The 24,005-nt window shown below is 48.3% G+C and overlaps 1 protein-coding gene across 1 annotated transcript in view; it reads left to right on the forward strand.

Moving 5' to 3' along the window:
- The window catches only part of NOL6 (nucleolar protein 6), a 471,490-nt gene that overhangs the window by 61,481 nt on the left and 386,004 nt on the right, over positions 1–24,005 (forward strand). The window contains exons 2-3 of the mRNA XM_078674724.1: positions 17,185–17,418; positions 22,258–22,374. Coding sequence (XP_078530850.1) covers positions 17,185–17,418; positions 22,258–22,374 — 351 coding nt within the window. The remainder of the gene's footprint in view (positions 1–17,184; positions 17,419–22,257; positions 22,375–24,005) is intronic.

Consider the following 24,005-nt stretch of genomic DNA (forward strand, 5'->3'; position numbering starts at 1 on the left):
TGTTCTTTCTTTCTCTCTCTCTCCCCCTCCGGCCATCATAACCATATGCCTTCGGCTAATTAGAATGTGCCATTTCAGTTATAACAGAGGGCTTAGATGGAGATGTCTGTCTTGCAGGGTTCCCGTGCAGACAGGTAGCTCCCCGGGAAACTTGTGGTGTGATCCTTCCCCCTCCTCTGGCCTCTCTCGGATTTTCTTTCTTTTTAATAAAAGAAAAAACACGAAGCCATAGCGAACAAACAATCCATTCATTTCTCAAAGAGGAAACATTAAATAATGGTTCAAACTTTTAGCAAAAGACAAAACATCTGTTTTGTTCCCTGTGCTCAGAAGCGTTTTATTTCACAACACACTGATTTCACATCCTAGCTGTGTGTGTGGGTAAGTGTATCAGATGGCTTCTGTTTTCTTCACAAGGGTCTGGGCACTTTGTAGTAGTAGCCCGTATTTTGGCCACTAAATGCTGCAAGTGTTAAGTGTTTTAAGATTTTGTGACTTTTTTTCATGCAGTATATCGCTCTTGTTTAAGGCGGGTCAGTGGGATAAAACTGTTTCAGAGATCTCGAGTTAAAATCAGATGACTTGCTTCAGTGAGCAAAAAACTCACTGAAAACATCTGCATTAACATGGTGTCATTTCGAATTCTTGCATGTTTTATCTCAATCTTTCGATATTTAACGTTGATAAAACTGTGTTCAGCTGAATAGTGATAAATCCTCATTACTGAGTGTCGAAAAATGTACTTTGTATAGTGTGCTACATGTATGATTGTACTTGTAATTACACACACTGATTGACGCACCTGACATTCCTGTAACTACACATTCTTAACAATACAGATAGCTTAGGTCCAAAACCCTTAGATCTACTTTTATTTTTGGGAACTTGCGAAGTAGCACCGGATTGTACCATTGTTTATTGCAGAACCTGGATGAAAGGTTTTTCTCTGCTTCATTTGACATCCAACAGCTAATTGGTCACAATATATTAGTGATTGTCCTTGAAATGAGCCCTTTACTGCAGGGCTATGCCCACCTGAATACTGCAACTTCTCCTGCTGAAGTGAAATCAGAGTGTGTGAACCCGCTAATGTCCCATGTGTCTCCCCAGAGAATCAGGTCACTTTCGGGCAGAGTCTTGGGACTTGCTCAGAAATAGCTGCCAGAATCTAGCTGGCTCCCACTCAATTCCAGCACCAGAATAAAAGGAATATTACTACTAATAATGGGATATAGATCAACCATCATTACTCGCAAACCAACAGCAGAGCATCTACTATAACTCAAGCTCTCAACATACACTCAACAATCCACCCTGCAGACATCACCTCAGCGCCATCTTCATCAGAGAATGGAATCCACCCCACATCCTAGTGTAGCCTTGTCTGAAAAGCCACATAATTCCATTTCTCTGATATCCACAAGTCCTCCTCACACCACCCAGTGCGTAACTTGTAAAAAAAAAAAAAAACAGAAGTGCAGGGGCCCAACTTTTTTTTATGAGCCCACTGCTCATACTGGTAAATGCTGTGAGCTTCCAAATATGACTTGTTTGCTAGTTTTCATTCAACATCATGCTTCCTCATTCCATCACCATACACCTCCTATATTTTTAGCTCACTTTTGCAAATTCTTTATACTTGCATTCACTCTTTTTCACTGTTTCCTTTACTTTCCTCCTTCTTTCTCCCTTTCATTGCATTTTCCCTGGGTTCAAGATTGATAATGAAATGTAAGTGCACTTCTCAAAAATAAATGTTGGTGGACAAATTAAGCACTGACCCATCTCCCGCAGTGGACTGCACACTTAAATCAATGGAGACAGTGCTACTAGCTGCTTCTTTGGTCCCAGTGGTAATTTCTCATTCTAAGTCCTCTAGACAGTGCTGCTAGCTGCTACTCGGGTCCCATTGGTAATTACTCCTTCTAAGCTTTTTAGGCAGTGCTGCGTGTTGCTCCTCTGGTGTTGTTGGTAATTCCTGCATTCTAATTCCTGTAGGCAGTGCTGCATCTGTGTCTCTGGTCACAGGGGTAATACCCCATTCTTAGTCCTCTGTTCCCAGTGATAAGTGTTCATTCTTATTCCTCAAAACAGTGCTGCTAGCTGCTTCTTTGGTCCCAGTGGTAATTCCTCATTCTTAGTCCTGCAGCTGTAACTCTGTTCCCAGTGTTAATTTCCTATTCTCAGCCCTCTAGCCAATGCTGCAGATGTGTCTCTGTTCCCAGTGGTAATTCCTCATTCTTAGTCCTCTAGCCAGTGCTGCTAGCTGCTTCTGTGGTCCCAATGGTAATTCCTCATTATTAGTCATTTAGACAGTGCTGTAGCTGCTTCTCTGGTCCCATTGGTAATTCCTCATTCTGAGTTGTCTAGACAGTGCAGAGGCTGCTTCTCTGGTCCCAGTGGTAATTCTTAGTTCTTAATCCTGGTGGCAGTGCTGCTAGCTGCTTCTCTTGTCACGTTGGTGATTCGTCATTCTAAGTCCTCTACACAGTACTACTAGCTGCTTCTCTGGTCCCGTCAGTAATTCTTCATTCTAAGTCCTCTACACAGGGCCACTAGCTGCTTCTCTGGCCCTGTCGGTAATTCCTCATTCTCAGTCCTCTAGGCGGCACTGCAGCTGTCTCTAGTCACAGTGGCAATTCCTCATTCTTAGTCCCCTAGACCAGAGCTTTCCAAACTATGTGTTGCGACACCCCACTGTGTCGCTTGCCATGTGTGGGTGTGTCGCGCTTGTGTCCATTCTTTTGTATTATTTCAAATTACGACGACGAGATTAATCATGCAGGACGGTACGGCGCCACATGGTGTATGGAGGTCAGAGGCGCAACTAGAGTCAAGTTTCAAACAAAAGGCAGAGTGGAGCTGCAGGGGCTCTAAGCAGGGGGGGCAACATCAAAGCCTCATTAACTAGCAAAAGGTCTTTTAAAAACGTGTGAAGTGCTCGGGTGCGGTTGTGTGTGTGCACGAAAAGGTGTCTCATCCCGGGCTGCCACACACGAGAGGGGAGGGTGAAGAGAGGGGGGGCTGAAGCCTTTTGAGTCCAAGTGGCGTTGCGTGCCTGATGGAGGTGTGGGCATGATCAGCCGTCGCCTGCCATACCACAGGGCACGTCGCTGTGATCGAAGAGGGAAGAGCACTGCTACTGTAGAGATCCTGGGCTGCAGGAGTGAGCCACAGAGCGGGAGCAATGGAGGAGACCCCCCCCCTAAGAGAGCCCTGTAAACTGCGGTACCTAATGTCTGAACCACTGTGGGGCACCTGTCACTTTTTCCTCCTGTAATGCACCGTTTTCCACCTCTTGTATTTTGTTTGCTCACAATTGTCATTTTTGCCTCCTGTAACTTAACGTTTGCTCTTGTAATTTGTTCACTTGTAATGTTTCTCCTCATATATCCATTCTGTTCCTACTGTGAAGCGCTCTGACGCCTTCAGTAAAGTCTCCGCTATATAAAAACGCATACAAAATAAATAATAAAACGAACTGCCGGCCTGACTTTTATAAAATTGCAGCTTGTTCAGTGCTGTGCATGGGGCGGCCCTGAACAGTGGAGATACAAATATAAGATCTCTGGCCTGACCAAAACATTAAAAAGAAACATAAAAAAAAAAAAAACAACCGCAATAGTTGGAAATCTTTTACACATACTTTCAATGAGACACTCATTGCATCCCTATCTGTATCTACCCCTTTGCTTGCCAAATTTCTGCAGACCCAATGTATGTGTGTTCTTACAAATCGTATATTTAAAAAAATACAAATGAAAGGTTTTCGTGAGATGTTGCGTCCCCATACATTTCGTTATTTGCTAGTGAAACTGAATTACTGTGTCGCAAACAGATGCGTGTCTAAAAAGTGTGTCACCAACATTAAAAGTTTGGAAACCTGTGCCCTAGACAGTGGTGCAGCTGCTTCTTTGGTCCAGTCGTTAACTCCTTAATTCTAAGTACTCTAGGCAGTCCTGCAGCTGTGGCTGTTCCTAGTGGTAATTCCCCATTTTCAGTCCTCTAGACTATGGGTGCTCACAAACATTTCCCAGGGCACCGCAAAGTGCTCTCTGTGGCATGCCTGAGGGCTGCACTGATGTCAGCAATGGGAGGGTCGGGTGATGAAAGGTGAGAGTAGGGGGACGCAAAGCATATGCATGGTGTGGACAACAAACCGAGCCTTCTTCACATGACTTAAGTCTGCCACTTATGCTCTATATGCTCTATTCTCAAGCACCAAGAATTAAAGTTAAAGCATTCATTTCTAAAGTGTCATTGTTTTCAGAATCTGGGCGGCATGAGTGTTTCCAAGATCATGGTTGAAAACTATCACTTCTAATAAATGCCTCTCAATGCAGCGACAATCTGATCTGTTATGGCTAAGCGCTCATGAATGTTAAAAGAATACACTTTTTAGGTTTCGCCTGTCGAAAGCTGCGCAGCAGCCTTTCGCGCAGAGCGAAATCTTATGTCTTACACTGTGTGGCTTTGTTCCGCCTCTCTGTTCCATTGGCTAGCTCCATAAATGGAGGCTAGCCATTGGAACAGACATCTGTCCGTCATTGCCGGAGCAGATTCGTGGGCGTTCCCGCGATTTTTACTCATCCCGCCCCTTTAACGTCGTCATTGCGGCGGTGGGAGTTTTTTGGTTTTTTTTCTTCAGAGGTTTGTTTTGGTCATTCTGCCGAAGATGGCGCCGGGGCCCTTCGACTTCTCGTTGCTTCTGCCGCAATGTAATCATTTTAAACTTCCTGTTCACTGCAGCAATTGGGCATTTCAAGAAATGCCCCGGTCTGCTGAGAAGTTTATTTTGCCTCCCTCTTCCGTCCTTTGCCGCAGATTATTATCTGCCACTCTCGGCTGGACAAAAACACGCCTGCACTGTGTGCTCTTGGGCAAAGACGGAAGAGCGCCGATGTTTATAAACATTTAACAGAAGGGAGGTGAAAGAACTGAAGGGATGGCCGGCCCTGGTTTGCCCAAGGCTCCCTGGGTGATTGCAAGTGCCGGGATGGCCGGGGGCACAAGGGGCTCTTAGTGAGAGGATCCGGAACCAGCTGAACTGGCCTGGCAGCTCCCTCTCTCGGCCCTGCCCTCAGCCGGGGAAGGAGCGGAGCCCTCGGCCTGTCGCAGCCGCTCCAAAGGCGCTTTCACCGGCCTGTCCAGGAGCACGAGTCTTGGTCAGTGCTTCGGGGGATCGCCGCAGACGGTGCGGAACTTGACAGCGGATTTCTGTTTTATTGAGAAAAAGGCCTTAGCGCTGGGTAAAATGAAGGTTTGTGTCCGCAGCTCGTGCTCACAGATGCCGGAGTTTCCTCTGTTCGTGTGTCTCAATTTGCCATACTTGGGACTCCTACCGTTCACTTTTATTTTTTTAATCAAGCAATGCATTTTGCTCATTTAAGTGGGCAAGATTATTTGGATTGTCTGCTAGACAAACTCGTAACCTGAATGAGATGCTTACTACTGGCTGGGTCTGCTTTCTGCTCCTTTCATTTTATAATACTCTGTTTACCTCCTGTTAGCGGAAAACACATTTTCTCTATTAGCACGGACCACCGATTCTTGTTTCCACTAGTGAACAATGCCGTTTTTTATATAGCGCAACTTGACCCGAAGGTATCGAAGCGCTTTACATGAGCGCCAGTTCCATCACACAAGGACACATTCATTTTCTGTAGGCACGGGGAGATTAAGTGATTTGTTCAGAATCACAGGGTGTTGAGTCGACGCCGAGACTCAAATCCGGATCCCCCGTTCCAAAGTCGTCAGCTCGGGTCCCTACCCATATCCCCTTCCAGTGCATTTCCTGGGCCTCGTTATCCTGCACCCAGCACTAGCTTGTTTCTCTCCTGGACTATCCATCACTTAATTTCACCCCTTTCACTGGGCACCTCTTTTTCTTGCACTACTGGCCAACGATTCCATTGTAACTCGCACTTGTCAGCAGTGCTAACATGCAGCGGGGTCATTCACCCTCTAGCTGCCGACATGCCTTCTAGTTTTTCTAAAAGGCTACTCCGTTTGCCCATTCTACTAGCCACCAAGGATCCCCGGGTCAGCTACCCACCACATTTCTTCCCTCAGTGTACTGGCCAACATTGTTTTCGCTCCGTCTATAAGACTACAGCGTATGTTTTCCCCGGCCTGTTTTATCCCCCCCCTCCTTTGCAAAGTAATGCCCGCTCGCTTTCTGTCAAGTGTGCTCACATGTTGGCGTGCGTTTGCACAAGTAGAACATGTGTGCCCTTCCGTGCAAACTCTGTCAGACTTGAGGTGCACATGGCGGATATAGGGGAACATGACAGGGTCCGGGGGCCTCCGTAGGCACCCCCTCTGCCCGACTAGAGAGGAGGTAAAGTTAAGCAGGAGGGGCTCGGACTGGAGGGGGTGCAGGTGGGGGAGTCGGGGGAGGACGGGGCGCCGCAGCTTTGTGTCGGGAACGAATCGTGCATATGCCAGTGTTCACTGCAAACAACCCTGACGGGGCCTTTCATTGCCGGGTCCCCGCACCCCAGCTGCAGCCCCCCCCCCCAAGAACACTGTCAGACCCCGCAAAGGGGGTACCGGGCCTCTGAAGCGAGAGAACTCACTCCGCACCCCATAACAGACTCCCTAGCCCCCACCAAAAAAATGCAGTAGACCCCTGCAACAATACCCCACTGAACCCCCAATGCACCACACAATAAAAACACGGCACATGGTCCTTTCAACGCAAAAGACCCACAAAAAGCAATTCCCAGTGACTCCCGCCTGAGACCCTCGACACTTGTCCCCGCAGAAACCCCACGCACCAGCCTGAGGCGGAGACCCTCACGGACAGGGAAGGCGCAAGACCCCCACAACAGACCAGCAGAAACAAATTCTTCGCATGGACTCTTGGTTAAAAGGAAGGCACGAGGCCCCCGTACGTCAGCTTCACACGAGGCTAGCTGTTTTATTTGTCTACAACAAATTCCATATTTTTTAAATTTCAAACACGTGTCCTATATAGTTACCAAACACTGATCCACAAACCTGCCTTTACCTAAAAACTTCTATTTTTACCTTTCCGCTTTTCTTACACATTGCTTTCTCTTCCTTGTTTCTCTCTCTTTCTACCCATGACTGTTTCTTTCCTTGTTTGTTTTTCTGCCTCCTGTCATACTTCCTTTCCCTCTTCTGATCGTTCTCCTAATTGTACCCTCATTTTCAGTTTTAATTCCTTCGTTTGCTGGCTTTCTTTCTGTTGCCTATTTTCTCTAGCATTCTCAATGTCTCGAGTACCTTTTCCCATGCAATAATCTCGAAACCTACCCCTTCTTTCCACTTCTCCGCGTTTCTATAAGTGCCGGACTCGTGACTACCGAAAGCCTGCCAGGGTTGATTGTACCTTTGTCTTTCCTACCCCAGGCAGGCACACAATATGTCATTCATACCGAACACAGAAAATGTAGATTTAATGACGTGTTGTGATATTAAAAGACCCTCCGCACTTGTAAACTACAATTCCTGGTGTATGTTAGAGACATTGTTTCCCCCACATAAACCTTGTTTGAAGTTTGTAGAAAGTTTATCATGTTTTTACATGTTTGGTGCAAGATGTCTTTAAAACTAAAGGTGCTCTTAAAGATAAGTTGTCTAAGGCTCCTTTCTTTCTTCCTTATGGTTACTTTAGCTAATGTGTAAAACGTGTAAATAAAGTGTGCCTGTTTGTTGTACTTTCTGAATGTTCCTGCTCTGTCAGGTGAGCAGCCGCTCAGTACTGCTGTTGACGAGGGGGCTGCAGTTTAAGGTCAGGAGGGCCGCATGCGGCCCCTGGGCGGTACTTTGAGTATCCCTGCTCTAGACAGTGTTGCAGCTATGTCTCTGTCCATTCATCCACTACACTACAAACCAAAAAACATTGTTTAATAGACACTGTCATTTACAACGCCAACATCTCTAACTGAAGAATGTGAGACCGATTGCATTGCAAATGCTTGTTTCTTTAGCACTGCCTGGGAGAATGTGTTTTCTTCATCTGTCCCCTGCTTATTCCTCTGCTACCACGAGTTCTTTATTTACTCCCCTTCCCTGCCTACTTTTTAAATAATCTCCTTTGTTAGTTTTTATTCATTTATTTTATGAGTGCCTGTTAATCGGAACATGGTACCTGACTGCTCGCTTCTTTTGTTTTTCACTGTTTTTTTGTTGTTAACTCTAAAAGGCCATTTATTCCAATATTGCTGGCCACGCATGTGGACGCGTGATGATGATGGTAGTGAGAAAAACATTTGCAACACCGGAAGCGTTACCTCTTCGAGCCCAGAGCGAATAGGTTTGCCAATGCTAGCATCTTGCATCTGAGCCAGAGTTTTATAGCAAAGTTGATGCCTCATTAAGGCTCTGCAGCTCAGTTGAATCGGGACATGTTAAACTGGTTAGTTAATCCACGGGGGCACGGTTGAAGGGGAAAGACGTTTGATGTTATAAATCTATAGTTTGTAGACTTAACGAACAGCTTGGATGATACTTGCAGTGAACAGTCCTACAGAGCTTATATCAGCTGACTTGATTTGCACTGTTGAAATGTAATGCTATTATTATAAACACTTAAAAAATATGTTTAAAAAAAATAAACTGGTGAGTTACGCATCTGCCCATACAGAGACATAAACAAACTTGCCTGTCCTCACTCTGCCACTGCTTCACAGTATCACTGTTGCACACCTTCCTCATCTGTTTCTGTAACTGCCTCAACTTTGTTTATTTGTGTTCTATGGTGCTCATGCATTGGCAGAAGGTATTGGGGTTCATTACAAATAAATCAACTTGAATAGTGCATAAAACATTTGAATAAATACATTGCTTGTTGGACAGGCCACATGAAGGGCCGCTCTCCCCCGGCCCAACCAGGCCCGAACCAGCCACGCAAGTACCACACACCACCATTGCACGTCCACCGTCCCCGCAGGGACCCCTACACTCGAACCTGTTGACCGCGTAGGCCGACCCACTACCGGCCTGCGCGCCCATCCTGGGCGCCATCTTGGACACTCCACCACGAGGCCGCCTGGCCCCCGATCGACCTCAACCCTGGGCCTGGCCAGGCCTCAGACATTCCGGCACCAACATCCACCCAGGAGGTGAGCGGGCTACTTGGTCAGTCAATGGGAGCAAGAGGTGTCGATGGCTCTCCCCCGCCAAGTACCGCTCGCCCATCGCCTCCCCGGGCGCTGGCTCCACCCCCCTGCTGGGTGTCTGAACCCCCTCATCCCGGACCTCCCGACCTCCAAGTGCGAGGGTCCGGACATCAAAGCACACCAGCCCTATAACTGGGGCAGCTCCAGAGCAGGACGGGAGTTGTATCTTGGAGTCGAGAGACGCAAAGAAGAACTCATCCTTGACGGACTACTGGCGCTGCCGTAGCTCTGTCTTGTGCACCTTCGTCTTGCCTGCTGGCGCTGCCGCGGCTTTTGGAACTACCCTATCCTTCATCGTCGTCGGGACCTGCTGGTGGGGCCGCGGACCGTTGTAACCACCACCTTCATCGGGACCTGCTGGCTCTGCCGCGGACCGTCGTCTTCCTTCATCCATCTCGGGACCTGCTGGCTCCGCCGCGGCCCGTTCATCTGCACCCCCGAGCTCGAGGATTGAGAGCTATTGCCATCTTTTTGGTAACAAGACTGTCCCGCTACCCTCTTCCCAAACAGAGACCAGAATAGAGGGGACCCCTGAGTCCAGACCTCCTTGTACCATGCTACCGTACTTGAAGAATTCCCTATAAAGTATCGTTGAACTTTATCCTTGTGTGGTGTCCGTCTGTGGGGGGGAAGTTACTTGTCTGTACGATTCGCTGGAGACGGCTCTCCCCGGAGATCTCTCCCCTTATCCTCGGCCGACCTCCCGGTCCGTCTAACATTGGTGGCCAGCGACGGGATCCGAATCACCGCATAAACCGTACAGAGAGTAGCTCACCCCACGGCGAATCACGATGTCAACTAAAGACGGCGGATCAACGGAGAAATTCCAGATGGAGAAATTGGACGAGTACAGCCATCGTGAACTTAAACAGTTCTGTATCGAATTAGGTATCACTACCACCGGACTAAATACCAAAGATGACTTTAAGCAGGCCCTGGAATCTTGGGCAGAAACCGGGGCTGCCGGAACCCCCGATCAAGACATCGCAGCACAAACCCCCATGGCCCCTGAAGAACGAAGAACGGGTCTCTCGCCAGACGAGATCCAGGAACGAGAAAGAACCCGACTACACGAGCTGGAAATGGCCCGGCTCAAAATGGACGTTGAACTAAAGTTGGCCGAACAGAAAATCAACTTAGAGCACCTGCGTCTCCGAGAAGAAAGAGAGGAGAAACAGAGACAAAGGGAGCTCGAGGAAAAGAAACTGGCATATGAACATGAGCGGAAATTAGCTGAAATCGACCTACGCAAACAGAATAAAGAAGCAGGGGTGCCCGAGCAACCCCACACTCCAGGGGCAACAGAGAAGAAGGTACACATCCCCAAGGATGTCGTTCGAGAATACTTCCGAGAGGACGACATCCAGCAATGGTTTAAGGCCTATGAAATCGCTATGACTGCACACCGGATCGATAGAAGCGATTGGGGGGCCGGTCTGTGGGGGAGATTCCTCAATGAGGGCCGCGACGCCCTGCTGCAACTCCCGGACCACCAGATGACCTCCTATGACCATATGAAAGCTGCACTCCTCACCCGCTATGGCCTCACACCCGAGATGTACCGTCAGAGGTTCCGAGACTGCACCCGCATCCCAGGTACAACTTGGGTGGACTATGTCAATTACTTTAGCCGAGCCTTCGAGGGCTGGATCAAAGGAAGCAAGGTCACAACCTACGAACAACTGTTCAATCTTATGGTATGGGAGCATCTGTCGAACAATTGCTTCATTGAACTTCGCCAGCACCTCCTCGACAGCAAGTTAACGGATCCCCGGCAGCTCGCAGCCGAAGCAGACCGGTGGGAGATCACCAGAGTGAGTCGAAATGGGTCCTCCGAACAGAACCGGAACAACAATGGTCAGCACCGTCCCCGAGGAGGTGGAGGCCAAGGACGCGGAAGAAGCAACGCTCCGGTCACCCCCACTACCAGCCCCACCCCCCCGGCCAACCGGGGCAGCACCCCAGCGCGACCGGGACATCGAGCCAATGTTACCTGCCATCGATGCCAACGAGTCGGACACTATGCAAACGACCCAAACTGCCCCCAGTACCAGAGCCCAAGACCCCGCCAAGTAGCCGCTGCTGCTCTGGGGGAGGAACAGATCTCAGAGGAACAAGAAGAATATGAACAGGAACACCGAGAATGGGAGCCAGCCGCCATGGCTCTCGCCTGCCTAGGGGGGAGAGACATGGTCCCGCGGGTCCCCCTACCCGCTAATACCCAGAAGTACAGCCAATGGGTGGGCATCAATGGACGCCGGGCTGAAGCCCTTCGTGACACTGGGGCCAGTGTAACAGCCGTCCGCTGTCACCTGGTGACCCCCGAACAATACTTACCAAACATTCTCTGCCCTGTACGTTCAGCCGATAACTCAGAAAGTCTGTGTCGGATGGCCTGCGTCCCCTTCGAATGGGGAGGGGTCTCCGGCATGTTGAAGGTGACGGTCCGAGATGATGCCCCCGTAGACTGCCTCCTGGGTAATGACCTGGAAAGCTCTCCATGGGCAGCAGTCGAACGAAAAGAGCACCTGGGGATGCTGGGCGTCCCGGACTGGGCGTGCGTCACCACCCGGTCCATGACCGCCCGTGCCAACACCCGCCCAGAGGAACTCGAATGGCCGGCGCCACCGCCTCCGGTCGCCCCCGCCGAAACCACCGACCGTGACGTCCCCCCCGAACCAGCTCAACCTCCAGACCTCGCTAACCTCGACCAGTGGCCTCAAGAGGGGGGGCCCACGCAAGAACAATTTCGCCAGGAACAAAAGACCTGTCCCTCCCTCGAGGGACTCCGCCAGCAAGCGCTAGCCCAAAGCGCAGGGGATACCTCCGGAACTCACTGGGTCTACTGGGACAATGATCTGCTGTACAGTGAGCAAAGAATCGCGGAGCTGGGGGCCAGCCGAGTCCTAGTGGTACCCCTCCGTTTTAGAGACTTTCTGCTAAACCTGGCCCACGATGTCCCCCTGGCAGGACACTTGGGTCAAGACAAAACCTATAGCCGCCTGGTGACCCACTTCTTCTGGCCCAAAATGAGGGACAATGTACACCAGCATTGCCGATCTTGCCCCACGTGCCAAGCCAGTGGGAAGAGCGGCCGCAAACTGAAAGCCCCCCTGCAACCTTTTCCCGTGGTCACCACCCCGTTCGAGAGGGTCGGAATCGATATCGTAGGGCCCCTGGACCCGCGCACAAAACAAGGCCATCGATTCATCCTGGTGCTAGTGGACCACGCCACCCGCTACCCGGAGGCTGTTCCCCTGCGGACTGTGACAGCCCCGGTAGTCGGCCGGGCTCTGATGGGGATCTTCTCCCGGGTGGGCTTCCCCCGGGAGGTCGTCAGTGACAGAGGCACGAACTTTATTTCGAAATATATGAAATCTCTCTGGCAACAGTGCGGGGTTACCTACCGGTTCACGACCCCCTATCACCCTCAAGGAAACGGCCTCGTTGAGCGGTTCAACCGCACGCTCAAAGGGATGATCGGGGGGTTGGAAGAGCCCCTCCGTCGCCAGTGGGATGTGCTGCTGCCGTGCCTCCTCTTCGCATATCGAGAGGTTCCCCAGAAGTCCCTGGGCTTCAGCCCATTTGAACTGCTATATGGACACCCCGTGCGCGGGCCGCTCAGCCTAGTTAAGGAAGGCTGGGAGATGCCCCCTCTAAAGAACCCACCAGATGTTTTCCGCTACCTCCTAACACTCCGCAACCAGACCCGGCGATTCCGAGAACTAGCAAAAGCCAACCTAGAGGCCAGTCAAGAGGACATGAAAAGGTGGTATGACCGGAATGCCTCCTCCATCGAATTTGAACCTGGGCAACAGGTATGGGTGATGTCCCCCACCGAACCCTGCGCCCTACAAGACAAGTGGACAGGGCCCTTCAAAGTGGTCGAGCGCAAGGGTCCGGCTACCTATCTCATCGACTTGGAATCTTCCCGGAACCCCCTCCGGGTCCTCCACGCTAACAGACTGAAACCGCACTTTGTACGGACAGAACTCAGCCTCCTGATGGCCACAGACAATGGGGCTGAAGAGGACTCCGAGCCCCTCCCGGACCTCCTACGAACGCGGGAGAAAGACGGTTCCGTAGATGGGGTCCGACTCTCAGAGGCCCTCACCCGAGAGCAACACCAGGAGTGCCAAGTCCTCCTGTCACAATTCGCCAGCCTGTTCTCCCTCACCCCAGGTGTCACTTCCTGGTGTACGCACGATGTGGACACGGGGGACAGCCCCCCTATCCGCCACCGGGCCTACCGCGTGCCAGATCGGGTACGGGCCTGCATCCAGGAGGAAGTAGCCAAAATGCTCACGCTCGGGGTCATCGAGCCCTCAGACAGCCCCTGGGCCAGCCCTGTAGTACTGGTCCCCAAAGCAGCTGCCCCCGGCACCACACCAGAACTCCGGTTCTGCGTCGACTACCGGGGCTTGAATGCGGTCACCAGGACAGACGCACATCCCATCCCCCGGGCAGATGAACTAATCGACCGCATGGGAGCTGCCCGCTACCTCAGTATCTTCGACCTGACGGCGGGCTACTGGCAAATCGGCCTCACACCCCGGGCACAAGAACGTTCTGCCTTTTCCACTCCCGATGGCCATTACCATTTCACGGTCATGCCCTTCGGCATGAAGAATGCCCCAGCAACATTCCAACGGCTCGTCAATCAGGTCCTGGCGGGGCTCGAAGGATTCAGCGCCGCCTACTTAGACGACATCGCTGTATACAGCAACCAGTGGTCCGAGCACCTCCACCACCTCCGAGCAGTGCTGCACGCCCTTCAGCAAGCTGGCCTCACGATCAAGGCCAGCAAATGTCAAATTGGGCAAGGGTCTGTAACCTACCTCGGGCACCAGGTGGGAAGCGGCCTGGTGGCCCCTCTGCAGCTAAAAATTGCCGCCATCCAGTCCTGGCAGCCCCCCATTACCCAGACCGAGGTACGAGCCTTCCTGGGCCTCACGGGCTATTACCGAAGGTTCGTGAAAGACTATGGTACTATCGTGAGGCCCCTCACAGAGCTCACGTCAAAAAATCAGCCCCAGAAAGTCAACTGGACCCCAGAGTGTCAAGCTGCATTTGAACAATTGAAAGCCGCCATGTGCTCCGCCCCTGTGCTCCAGGCCCCCGACTACAGCCGGGAGTTCATCGTCCAGACGGATGCCTCCGACCATGGCATTGGGGCAGTCCTGTCTCAAGTGAACACCGAAGGCCGTGATCAGCCGGTGGCCTTCATCAGCCGGCGACTCCTACCACGGGAACAACGCTGGAGCACCATAGAGAGGGAGGCCTTCGCGGTGGTATGGGCCCTCAAGAAGCTCCGGCCCTACCTTTTTGGCACACCCTTTCGGGTACAGACCGACCACCGACCCCTGCAGTGGCTGATGCAGATGCGGGGGGAAAACCCGAAGTTACTACGCTGGTCCATCTCCCTACAAGGGATGGACTTCACAGTTGAACATCGGCCTGGGCCAGATCACGCCAACGCAGATGGCCTGTCCCGGTTCTTCCGCCTCGACGAGAAGAGTCCCCAAGAGAACGGGTAACTCTCCCCGCCTTCAGCTGGGGGGGACGCATGTTGGACAGGCCACATGAAGGGCCGCTCTCCCCCGGCCCAACCAGGCCCGAACCAGCCACGCAAGTACCACACACCACCATTGCACGTCCACCGTCCCCGCAGGGACCCCTACACTCGAACCTGTTGACCGCGTAGGCCGACCCACTACCGGCCTGCGCGCCCATCCTGGGCGCCATCTTGGACACTCCACCACGAGGCCGCCTGGCCCCCGATCGACCTCAACCCTGGGCCTGGCCAGGCCTCAGACATTCCGGCACCAACATCCACCCAGGAGGTGAGCGGGCTACTTGGTCAGTCAATGGGAGCAAGAGGTGTCGATGGCTCTCCCCCGCCAAGTACCGCTCGCCCATCGCCTCCCCGGGCGCTGGCTCCACCCCCCTGCTGGGTGTCTGAACCCCCTCATCCCGGACCTCCCGACCCCCAAGTGCGAGGGTCCGGACATCAAAGCACACCAGCCCTATAACTGGGGCAGCTCCAGAGCAGGACGGGAGTTGTATCTTGGAGTCGAGAGACGCAAAGAAGAACTCATCCTTGACGGACTACTGGCGCTGCCGTAGCTCTGTCTTGTGCACCTTCGTCTTGCCTGCTGGCGCTGCCGCGGCTTTTGGAACTACCCTATCCTTCATCGTCGTCGGGACCTGCTGGTGGGGCCGCGGACCGTTGTAACCACCACCTTCATCGGGACCTGCTGGCTCTGCCGCGGACCGTCGTCTTCCTTCATCCATCTCGGGACCTGCTGGCTCCGCCGCGGCCCGTTCATCTGCACCCCCGAGCTCGAGGATTGAGAGCTATTGCCATCTTTTTGGTAACAAGACTGTCCCGCTACCCTCTTCCCAAACAGAGACCAGAATAGAGGGGACCCCTGAGTCCAGACCTCCTTGTACCATGCTACCGTACTTGAAGAATTCCCTATAAAGTATCGTTGAACTTTATCCTTGTGTGGTGTCCGTCTGTGGGGGGGAAGTTACTTGTCTGTACGATTCGCTGGAGACGGCTCTCCCCGGAGATCTCTCCCCTTATCCTCGGCCGACCTCCCGGTCCGTCTAACATTGCTACTTAGAAATGTATGTGTAGCAGTGGGGATTCGTGGAAGAACAACAAAACAAAGCATGGAAGATTGTACAGAATTGTTTGTAAGAGTTTGCATTATGGTAAAGATGCAGCAGAGGGTAAACACTACCTTGATCTGAAACGCACGTATTTTTGAACAACACAGGAATTGGCTCGGGAAAAAAATAGATTTTAAAAGCCGTCTGAAAGCAAGAGGGCTCTGATGTAATACTTTACAATACTTTCAATAGGGATGGCTGACAGCATTGGCATCAGCTAGTAGACAGTTCGACTTCGGGGGTGTTTTTGTCCATCAGACATTGTAGCAGCCCAGATTAAACTCTATTACATTGCTGATACACAACTCGTAACCTTACAATCCTTCCTATAAATTTTGACTGAGTGAGGTTCTTCACCCTGAAACTAAATCCAGTAAAACATTTTTTTCCAGAAATACTTACGCCAGTCGAGTTCGGTTTCCTTCCACTCTCTCACCTCGACATTACTCTGAAACTGATTCTCTCTGACAAATCAATGGGTTTCACCACTGATCAAACTCTCACTAAGATACCTTGCATAGAACAACTTTAAAAATCTGCCTCATTCCAATTAGTTCTACTTAAGAAAATGGCACCCACTCTAGAACATCATTGTAGGCTCTAGTCTTCTATCACCTTGACTGGGGCAACTCTGTACTTGCAGCTCTCTCAAACCGCACTCTGTCGCTTCTAAAGTAATTCTTTATTTGGCAGCTCTACTTGTTCGAGGTTCAAATAAATTGGTCAAAATGGACTATAAAATGACCCATTATACAAAAAAAGTGCTAGATTTTGGCTTCCCCACTTTTCTGAATTGCAGGCTGCACTTTCTTGATGGATAAGAGGAACACTAAAGCAAATATAACTTCTTGCTGGAGAGCTTAAAAGTCCAATGAAGCCAGCATGCTTCAACCATGCACCAATGACCTGGAACCAGGTCCCAGAAAACCTAACATGATGTCATTTCAACAGGCCCTAAAAACCCACCTTCTTAACATGCTCCTAGCAATCTAGGCACAGACATGTCTGCAATTCTTGTTCCGCTTTCCCCTAACTATCAACAACCAATATAACTATACTGTGCTGACCTAGTAGCTAGGTTTGCTCTATATAAATACATTTATGAAATAAAATGGTACATTTTACCAGGTGTGTACGAGGAACATAAGAAGTAAATGTGATTGGAAAATGTAATTTACCTGTAATTCGCAGCAAGTGTCCCATTGAGTTCTCTCGGCCTTTCACTACCAACCAACGTGTAACAAATTGTGTAGTGATGGTGGAGAGGTGGCATGCTCCCTGCATATGTCCTAGAGTCTGTCACACTGGAAATAACAATACAGTTTTAACCTGTTTGAAATTGTTTTACAACTTTCAGGTTACAGAAGATGTTGATGAAGAACAGATGGATGACCTGGAAGAAGATGAGATGGACCAAACGTCTTCAAAGGTTAATGTGAAATCGACAGAAGCAAAAAACCCTGCAGCAGGTGGGCTCCTTAGGCCAGTGAAGATGAGCAAGGCTGAGTTGTACAAACCACCAACTAATGAGGAGCTCAATCAACTGAAGGAGACTGAGAATCTCTTCCACTCCAACCTCCTCCGGATGCAGGTGAGTGAATAGGCTCCATCAGTTATACAGCCAGATGGGTAGCTGCATTTAAGCATTATAGGGATGCCGCCTAACATAATCATTTTCCCTTCAACGTTCCTTATGGACATTATTTTATGCAAAGACTATGATCACATTCTGCTGTATCTGAATGATGATGCTTTAGGTTTTAAACGTTTCCCTGATGTTCCTGATTTAAGTGAAACTTTGAATAGGAAATATGAGAAAGTGGTGAAGTATTGCTTGTTGCTGTGAAACTTTAGTGGTGGGTATTTGGTCAGCAGACACAATTGTAATTCAGTTATAAAGACATTGCCCCTTTTAGAGGGTGAAAGATAAAAACCACAAATGCGACATCGTCCTTTTTTTGTTGTAAATCGCTCAAATCTTCCAGCTTTTATGGATAACTTCACCTTTCTTCTACCATTAAACACTGGTGAGTCCAATTCTCTGGTGCATTGCAGAGCCTTAACAATGAAATGAGCCAGGTCAAAACTAGGAGTGTGAAGATGCTTACTGAGTTGGCAATCTGTCCACCTGCAGTTCACACTTTACATGAAAAATGGGATTTATTGCAGGGACTCTGGGGTGGATCTCAGTGGAAACACAGAAGGTACTATTGAGGAACATGATTGATTTCACTGTAGCACAAGATGATAGCTGCTTGGTCGAGAAATGCAAATGTGCTCAAGTATTCTGCTCATACAAAATGGCCTCTGAGGTTTGCAAATTTCGTAAGACTTGGAGAGTTCAAGGCATATGTGTCATTTTACAAAAATCTCAAAAATACACGACTAAGTTGGTGATGCTACTATCGACTTTTGCTAAAGTTGTGCACAACTACTATGATTGGTTTCAAACCTTGACTTTCTGATGTGCAATACATTAAGTTATGGTGTTTCAGAAATGAATCATGACTATGAAAGACTTCCTGCTTACTTATTATGTTTGTCACATATTTGAAAGTCGCATGTTTTCAGATACTGTTGCACATCTTTTCACAGTGGGGCTCACCAGAGGTTTCTCGGTGAACCAACTTCGCAGTTTTCTGAAACAAATTCTTCCAGATCATGTATTGAAAGTAATCATGAACTTCTCCATGCCGCATAGAAACTTTGTGCATTGACCGGTTGAAGCACATCACTATTAAAAGATATCTCAACCTGAAAGGGCCTATGTCACTCTCTGAAATGATAGAAGTGAACCAAATACATGCAGCTTGATGACTACATACTTGCTCTTGCTTTTAGCTGTCAAAACTTCTGGGAGGAAAAAGAAAAGAAGTGGCATTTTTGCTGCAAAACATGTAATTCCTGAGTTTGCCTCTTAACTCCCGCTAGGAGCTGAATTCAGAATTATGAACCAGTCCGAAAGAAGGACTAAGTGCATTTAAACCAAATAGAACCTGAAACTGTTTGTAGCGGATAGAAACAAGTCTAAAACAATGGAGAACAATGGGAAGCAAGGCCTTCAAAGCCATTTGAGAATGGAATTGAGGAAGATGTTCAAGTATGGTATTGAGGAGAGAAAAGGAAGCAGGAGGATAAAATTAGGCAGTGGTGCAAGCAATGCAACCTATAAAAAAGCACACAGTTTGTGTTTAGAATCACTGGGATTTTTTTCTGGCAAACCTTTATGGTCCCTGTGAGACCGATTTATCCCAGAAATATTAATTTGTCATCTCGATTGTTGGACGGTAAATGCATCATCTAAGGATAGCACTGATCATCTTTGAAGAGACATCAGCTGCTTTAATTTCTTGTACTGTGTGGCTACTGCCTGGGCTACTGCCTGGAGGTGGATGACCACATTGGCCATCGTTTGGTACGTAGACTTGTAAGGCCGGATGCTTCAGTTTTAACTTTATCCTACAGTTACACACTGTTGGTAATGATGATGAATAAAAAAAACTTGTAATGCATGCTGTCCTCTAAAAGGACATCTTAAGGATGAGGGGAGCTACTGAGTAGACTGAGCATTAGCCTTAAGGGAAGTATAAAGTCAGGTGTTGGTTGATCTGCAGAAAGCAAGATGGTCATTTGGAGTGAACTGTTCTAATTCTTCGCCACAAGGAAACCAAACAATAACCTCCTAATTGGGATTGTCACACTAGAAGGACCCTTGGCAGCTAGATGGAGGATGTTCTTAATGCTTGGAAAGGAAGTAATGGCAAGAGCTATATTTATTTTGATGATTGTTATATGAAGCTTCTAGGTTAGACATAATGCCATATGGAGAGTCCATGCAACTACGCTATTTTGCCTAAAGAAGCTCTGTCATTATCACAAATAGGGAGGAAGCGGGAATTGGTGTAGTTGATGACCACTACACCAGTCTCCTATTTTGTGGGCTTTAAGAGTGGGCTTCTGACATTTTATGGCCTTTCCCTTTTCCTGGTGATATAATCCTATGGGTGCTGTTGAATGTGATCTACCTCTTCCCTATCAAGAGCCGTAACCAATTGTGCGCTGATAATGGAGTGATCACTTCAAGGCACCCAGGTCTGAGAATCCCTCTAGAGGTGGCCCTCAGTTTGAGCTATAAGAAGCAGCTTTTCCTGCAGCCTGAGGCTTTTTTTATGACTAGTGCACTGATTTCATCAGCTGCTGATGCTTTCAGTTTGATAGGTGCTCGGTAGCACAGTTCAACCCCTTGAGCACAGATCTGAACAGGGGAGGTACCAATGGAAAAGGGAGAATATCATTTTCAACCCCCTTCCACTCCTTGCAGAAAGCCCACTACCACCAGGAGAAAAAAGAAATACAGTGGAGGGAACTGCTCTAATTTGCTGCTTGAACACCCAAGAGCCCAGGCAGTCTCTCAGCCCCGCTGGAAGCAGATTGGGCAGGTCTGCCCACCCAGAGGCGAGAAAAACCACCAAGAGAAACATAGATTACTTTACAAAAATGTGTTTTTATTTAGTTTGTATATAGTTGTTGCTGGCCCGCCTTGGCTTCAGGCTGACCTCTCCTGCCAAGGCATATACATTCTTTTTGCACACCCCTGGGAGGCACATGTGCCCATTCATGGGGCAAGAACCACTATCCGACAACCGGGATTACTTAATGTTTAATTTTTTATTAGGTATGGGATTCCTGTCCGACCCTTCCTCACGTGTGGCCATCATTCCATCCACAAATCCAATACAGTCTTTCTGCTGTCCTGCCATCCAGGATGGTTACAGTATTCAGGCTCTAGGTCAGCTTCTACCCAGGGATGCCTAACAACCCTGGGCATCCCTGAACCCTAGAGACCCATGGGAAGCCAGTGTTGTGTGGCCTGTGTGCATCCTAGCATGTTGTCTGACCCAGAACCCCGTGGTCACCCAGCACCCAAGAAAACCTTCCAACCCTGGATGTTTTTTAAAACTTGAGACCCAGATGCATCAGGTTGGTTTAGCATGGGTCCTAGTATATGTTCTTATCCCGAATGCCATGCAAATGTCAAACTATGGGTAAAAAATGCAATTGTGTCCACATTTATTTGATAGAAATCTCAGGTGCTTCCAACTAATGGCAGCAAGTCCTGGCACAGCCTATACGTCTTGCCTTAAGGACCTAAAAAAATGTGCAATGATGTGCATGCATCACAACGCTGTGGCAGCATAGTTTTAAAACGCACACATATGTCGTTAAGTGCCTACCATTTTGTTTATTCGTTTTTTATGTACCATTCCGAAATGGCGGATTCCCATTGAAGTGATGAAACAAAAATCGAAAAAAAACTTAAATGTGGGAGAAAGCATGTTTGCAAAACAAGGGGTCTGGCAGAAAATTGAAGCTAGTAGGCGGTCCGAAGACCCCTGGGGTAGGGCGCCCCCTCTGTGCTTTTGAGAACCAACGCACAAGAGATGGTAATAATAATAAACAGAATAGTTTTGTCAGTTCCTCATCCCCCAAATTCTATCGCCATACCCCTCGGGAACCTCCCTTACAGGTATGGCTTCTGAATTAGGAAAGTGTAGGCATTGGGTTCAGTCACCTGTGATGGCGGAGAATGACCAGTTTGTCCTTCGTTCCTCAAGGTTTTCTCATAAAGAACCAATAATTCACTGAAGTGGGGAGCTGGTTCCTTGCTTTTTCCTTAACTACCATCATACTTCCCATTATACTAACCATGGGATCTGGACAAACGATCTGATATACAGGCCTGTGTCCCTGCAGTGGTGATGTTCTCTCCAGTTTCTACATGAACGTTGGAGTAACCGAAGAACCCCCTCCCACCACCTCCCCCTGCACCTCTTTATACCTGGATTTTGGCATCTGGTTCACGCTTTCATTTTGTTTTTGCTGCATGAAGAAGCATCGTCTCATCTGTCTTTTGTTTGTAGGAGTTCTTGCGGTGCAGATTTCAGATGTTCCATCAGCACTTTTGGCTCCATGTTGCTTTCTTGTTGTCTTATCTTTACGCTTCCATTCCTGCAGGGTGGCCATCTACTGCTTGCTTTTGTGGGCTTCATTTGTTGATGAGCTCTTGGTCACGATCTCTGCTTGTTTTTTTTTTTTTTTTTACAGAGTTTTATATAGCGTGAACTTGACCCGAATCGGGTATAAGAGCGCTTTACATAGCACCAGTTGCATTACATGAGGACACATTCGTTTTTGTTAGGCACGGGGAGATTAAGTGATATGCCCAGAATCACAGGATGTTCAGCTGTCATTGCCGAGACTCGACACAGTTCCTCAGATTATTACCTTGCCAGAGGGTTAGAATTTCAGCCTTGCTCTTTCTTTCTTCCTGACTTGGTGGTGTGTGTTGTCTTTGCCAGTGATGCTGTAAATCTCCTTCCAGGTCATTAGATGTCTTCATCCTATGCTTTCACTTCAACTTCTCTTTTAGATTGAGGAGCTCCTGAATGAGGTGAAACTGAAGGAGAAGAAAAGAAAGACCATTGATGCCTTCCTTCATGAAATCAACTCTTTGCTGACCAGTGTCCCTGAGACTGAGGAAACGGATGTAAGCGCTTTCAGTATAGCTGGTTCACTATCGGCTTTACTTAGGATAGGTTTGACAGTCGGAAATGTTTTTCTGCGACAGTAGTGCTCAACATTCACGGAGCATTTAACGCCATGCCCTATTTTACAGTTCTAAATGTGAAGTGAAGAATTCAAAAGAATTTATGCAGATTTTACCTTTTCTTTTCATCTGCTATGTTGCACAATGCCAGATGACTCTAAACTCCTTCGATATGGTAAACCCAAAATGCATGTTTTGTGTGGAAGATTAAATCTAATAAATTTAGCTATTGCAGACTGCAGTGCAAGTGGAATTGTTATTTAAGGTCCTGTGTGTTTTTGTTTTATAATTTTTTTTTTAATCGAGGCACTTAGTGAGTTGTAGTCTTCGCTTCAACTGAACCAACACTCCTAACTATGACTTGTAAAGAGGTGATCATGACTGGATACATGTTGAAACTCTATTTTGTCTCAATTTGAATTTACTTTCCTCTATTTGGGGCGAAAAGCTAGGTGGACATGAAGCCGTAGTCTTACTTCATGACTATATACATGGATAATGTGGGGAACGGTGTGTCTGAGTCTTTGTGTTGATCTGTGCGCCTCGGTACATGCATAGCTGCTGTTTAGTGTTCATGAGTAACTGCGTGTGTATTGGTCTTTGTGGATGGTGACCTGTAGATCGTTGTCTTTTTGTATGATTGCCTGTTTGTATGGTGGTCTTTATGCCTGGTTATTTGTAGTTCAGATGAACTTTGTGCAAGTGTATCCGCATGTCTGTTGCTCGTTGTCCATCTGTTTCTTTAGGTGTGTGTACTATATGTGGATGGTTCTCTGTAGATCTATCTGCATATGTGCGTTTGTCAGTATATGTATGGATACGTTTGTATTAGCATGCATTAAGCAAAAGCGAACCCTATGTCGTTATGTATTCATCCTCCTGCCCATATTGTACCTAATTTATTCTCTCGTTTGTCTCGTTGATTCTGCATCTTTCTATTTGGGTGTGCTCCAGTTGTGACCCTTTTGTGTTAATGTTTATGTTGATATCTTTGTTAATCTTCATCTTGGTGCCTGTGCCAGTTTCTCTGTGCTCATGAACATATCGAATCCATCAGCCTTTGCTGGTTTCACTGGACCATTGCTCACTGACAGTATTTCTCCGTTTGCTGGAAGGAGCAGGTATCAATTCTTGCTTGAAGTCTGGTGATAAAAGTGAAGTTTTCGGCCCATGTTTTTTACAAACTCCCATGCATGCTTCTCCGTGACTACACATAAGGATGCCCTTGCGCCTGTCAAGGAAAACCGATCTGGTGATGTACTTTAGTCTCCTGGGGGTTCAGTCGTACATAATTAGCCCTTACTAAAACCGTGAAAGTCATGCACCACAAGGAAATAGAGGCATACTGAAGATGTGTCTCCAGGGTAAAGACCTCTGATCTTTTCTCCATAGCAGTATGTTACTGACTAGGCTATAGCAGCATGGTAGAATGCTATAATATGTTTTTTTAATCGAGATCCTGTTTATCTTTCAGCTGTTTTGTGAAATTGAGTGACGTATGCATCTTACCAAGTGTAGACTGGCTATAGCCTGAACTTAACTGTCCGATATCAGTTCAGATGGAGTAAAAA

This window comes from Lissotriton helveticus, chromosome 2_1, assembly GCF_964261635.1.
Source record: "Lissotriton helveticus chromosome 2_1, aLisHel1.1, whole genome shotgun sequence".
NCBI classification, from domain to species: Eukaryota; Metazoa; Chordata; class Amphibia; order Caudata; family Salamandridae; genus Lissotriton; species Lissotriton helveticus.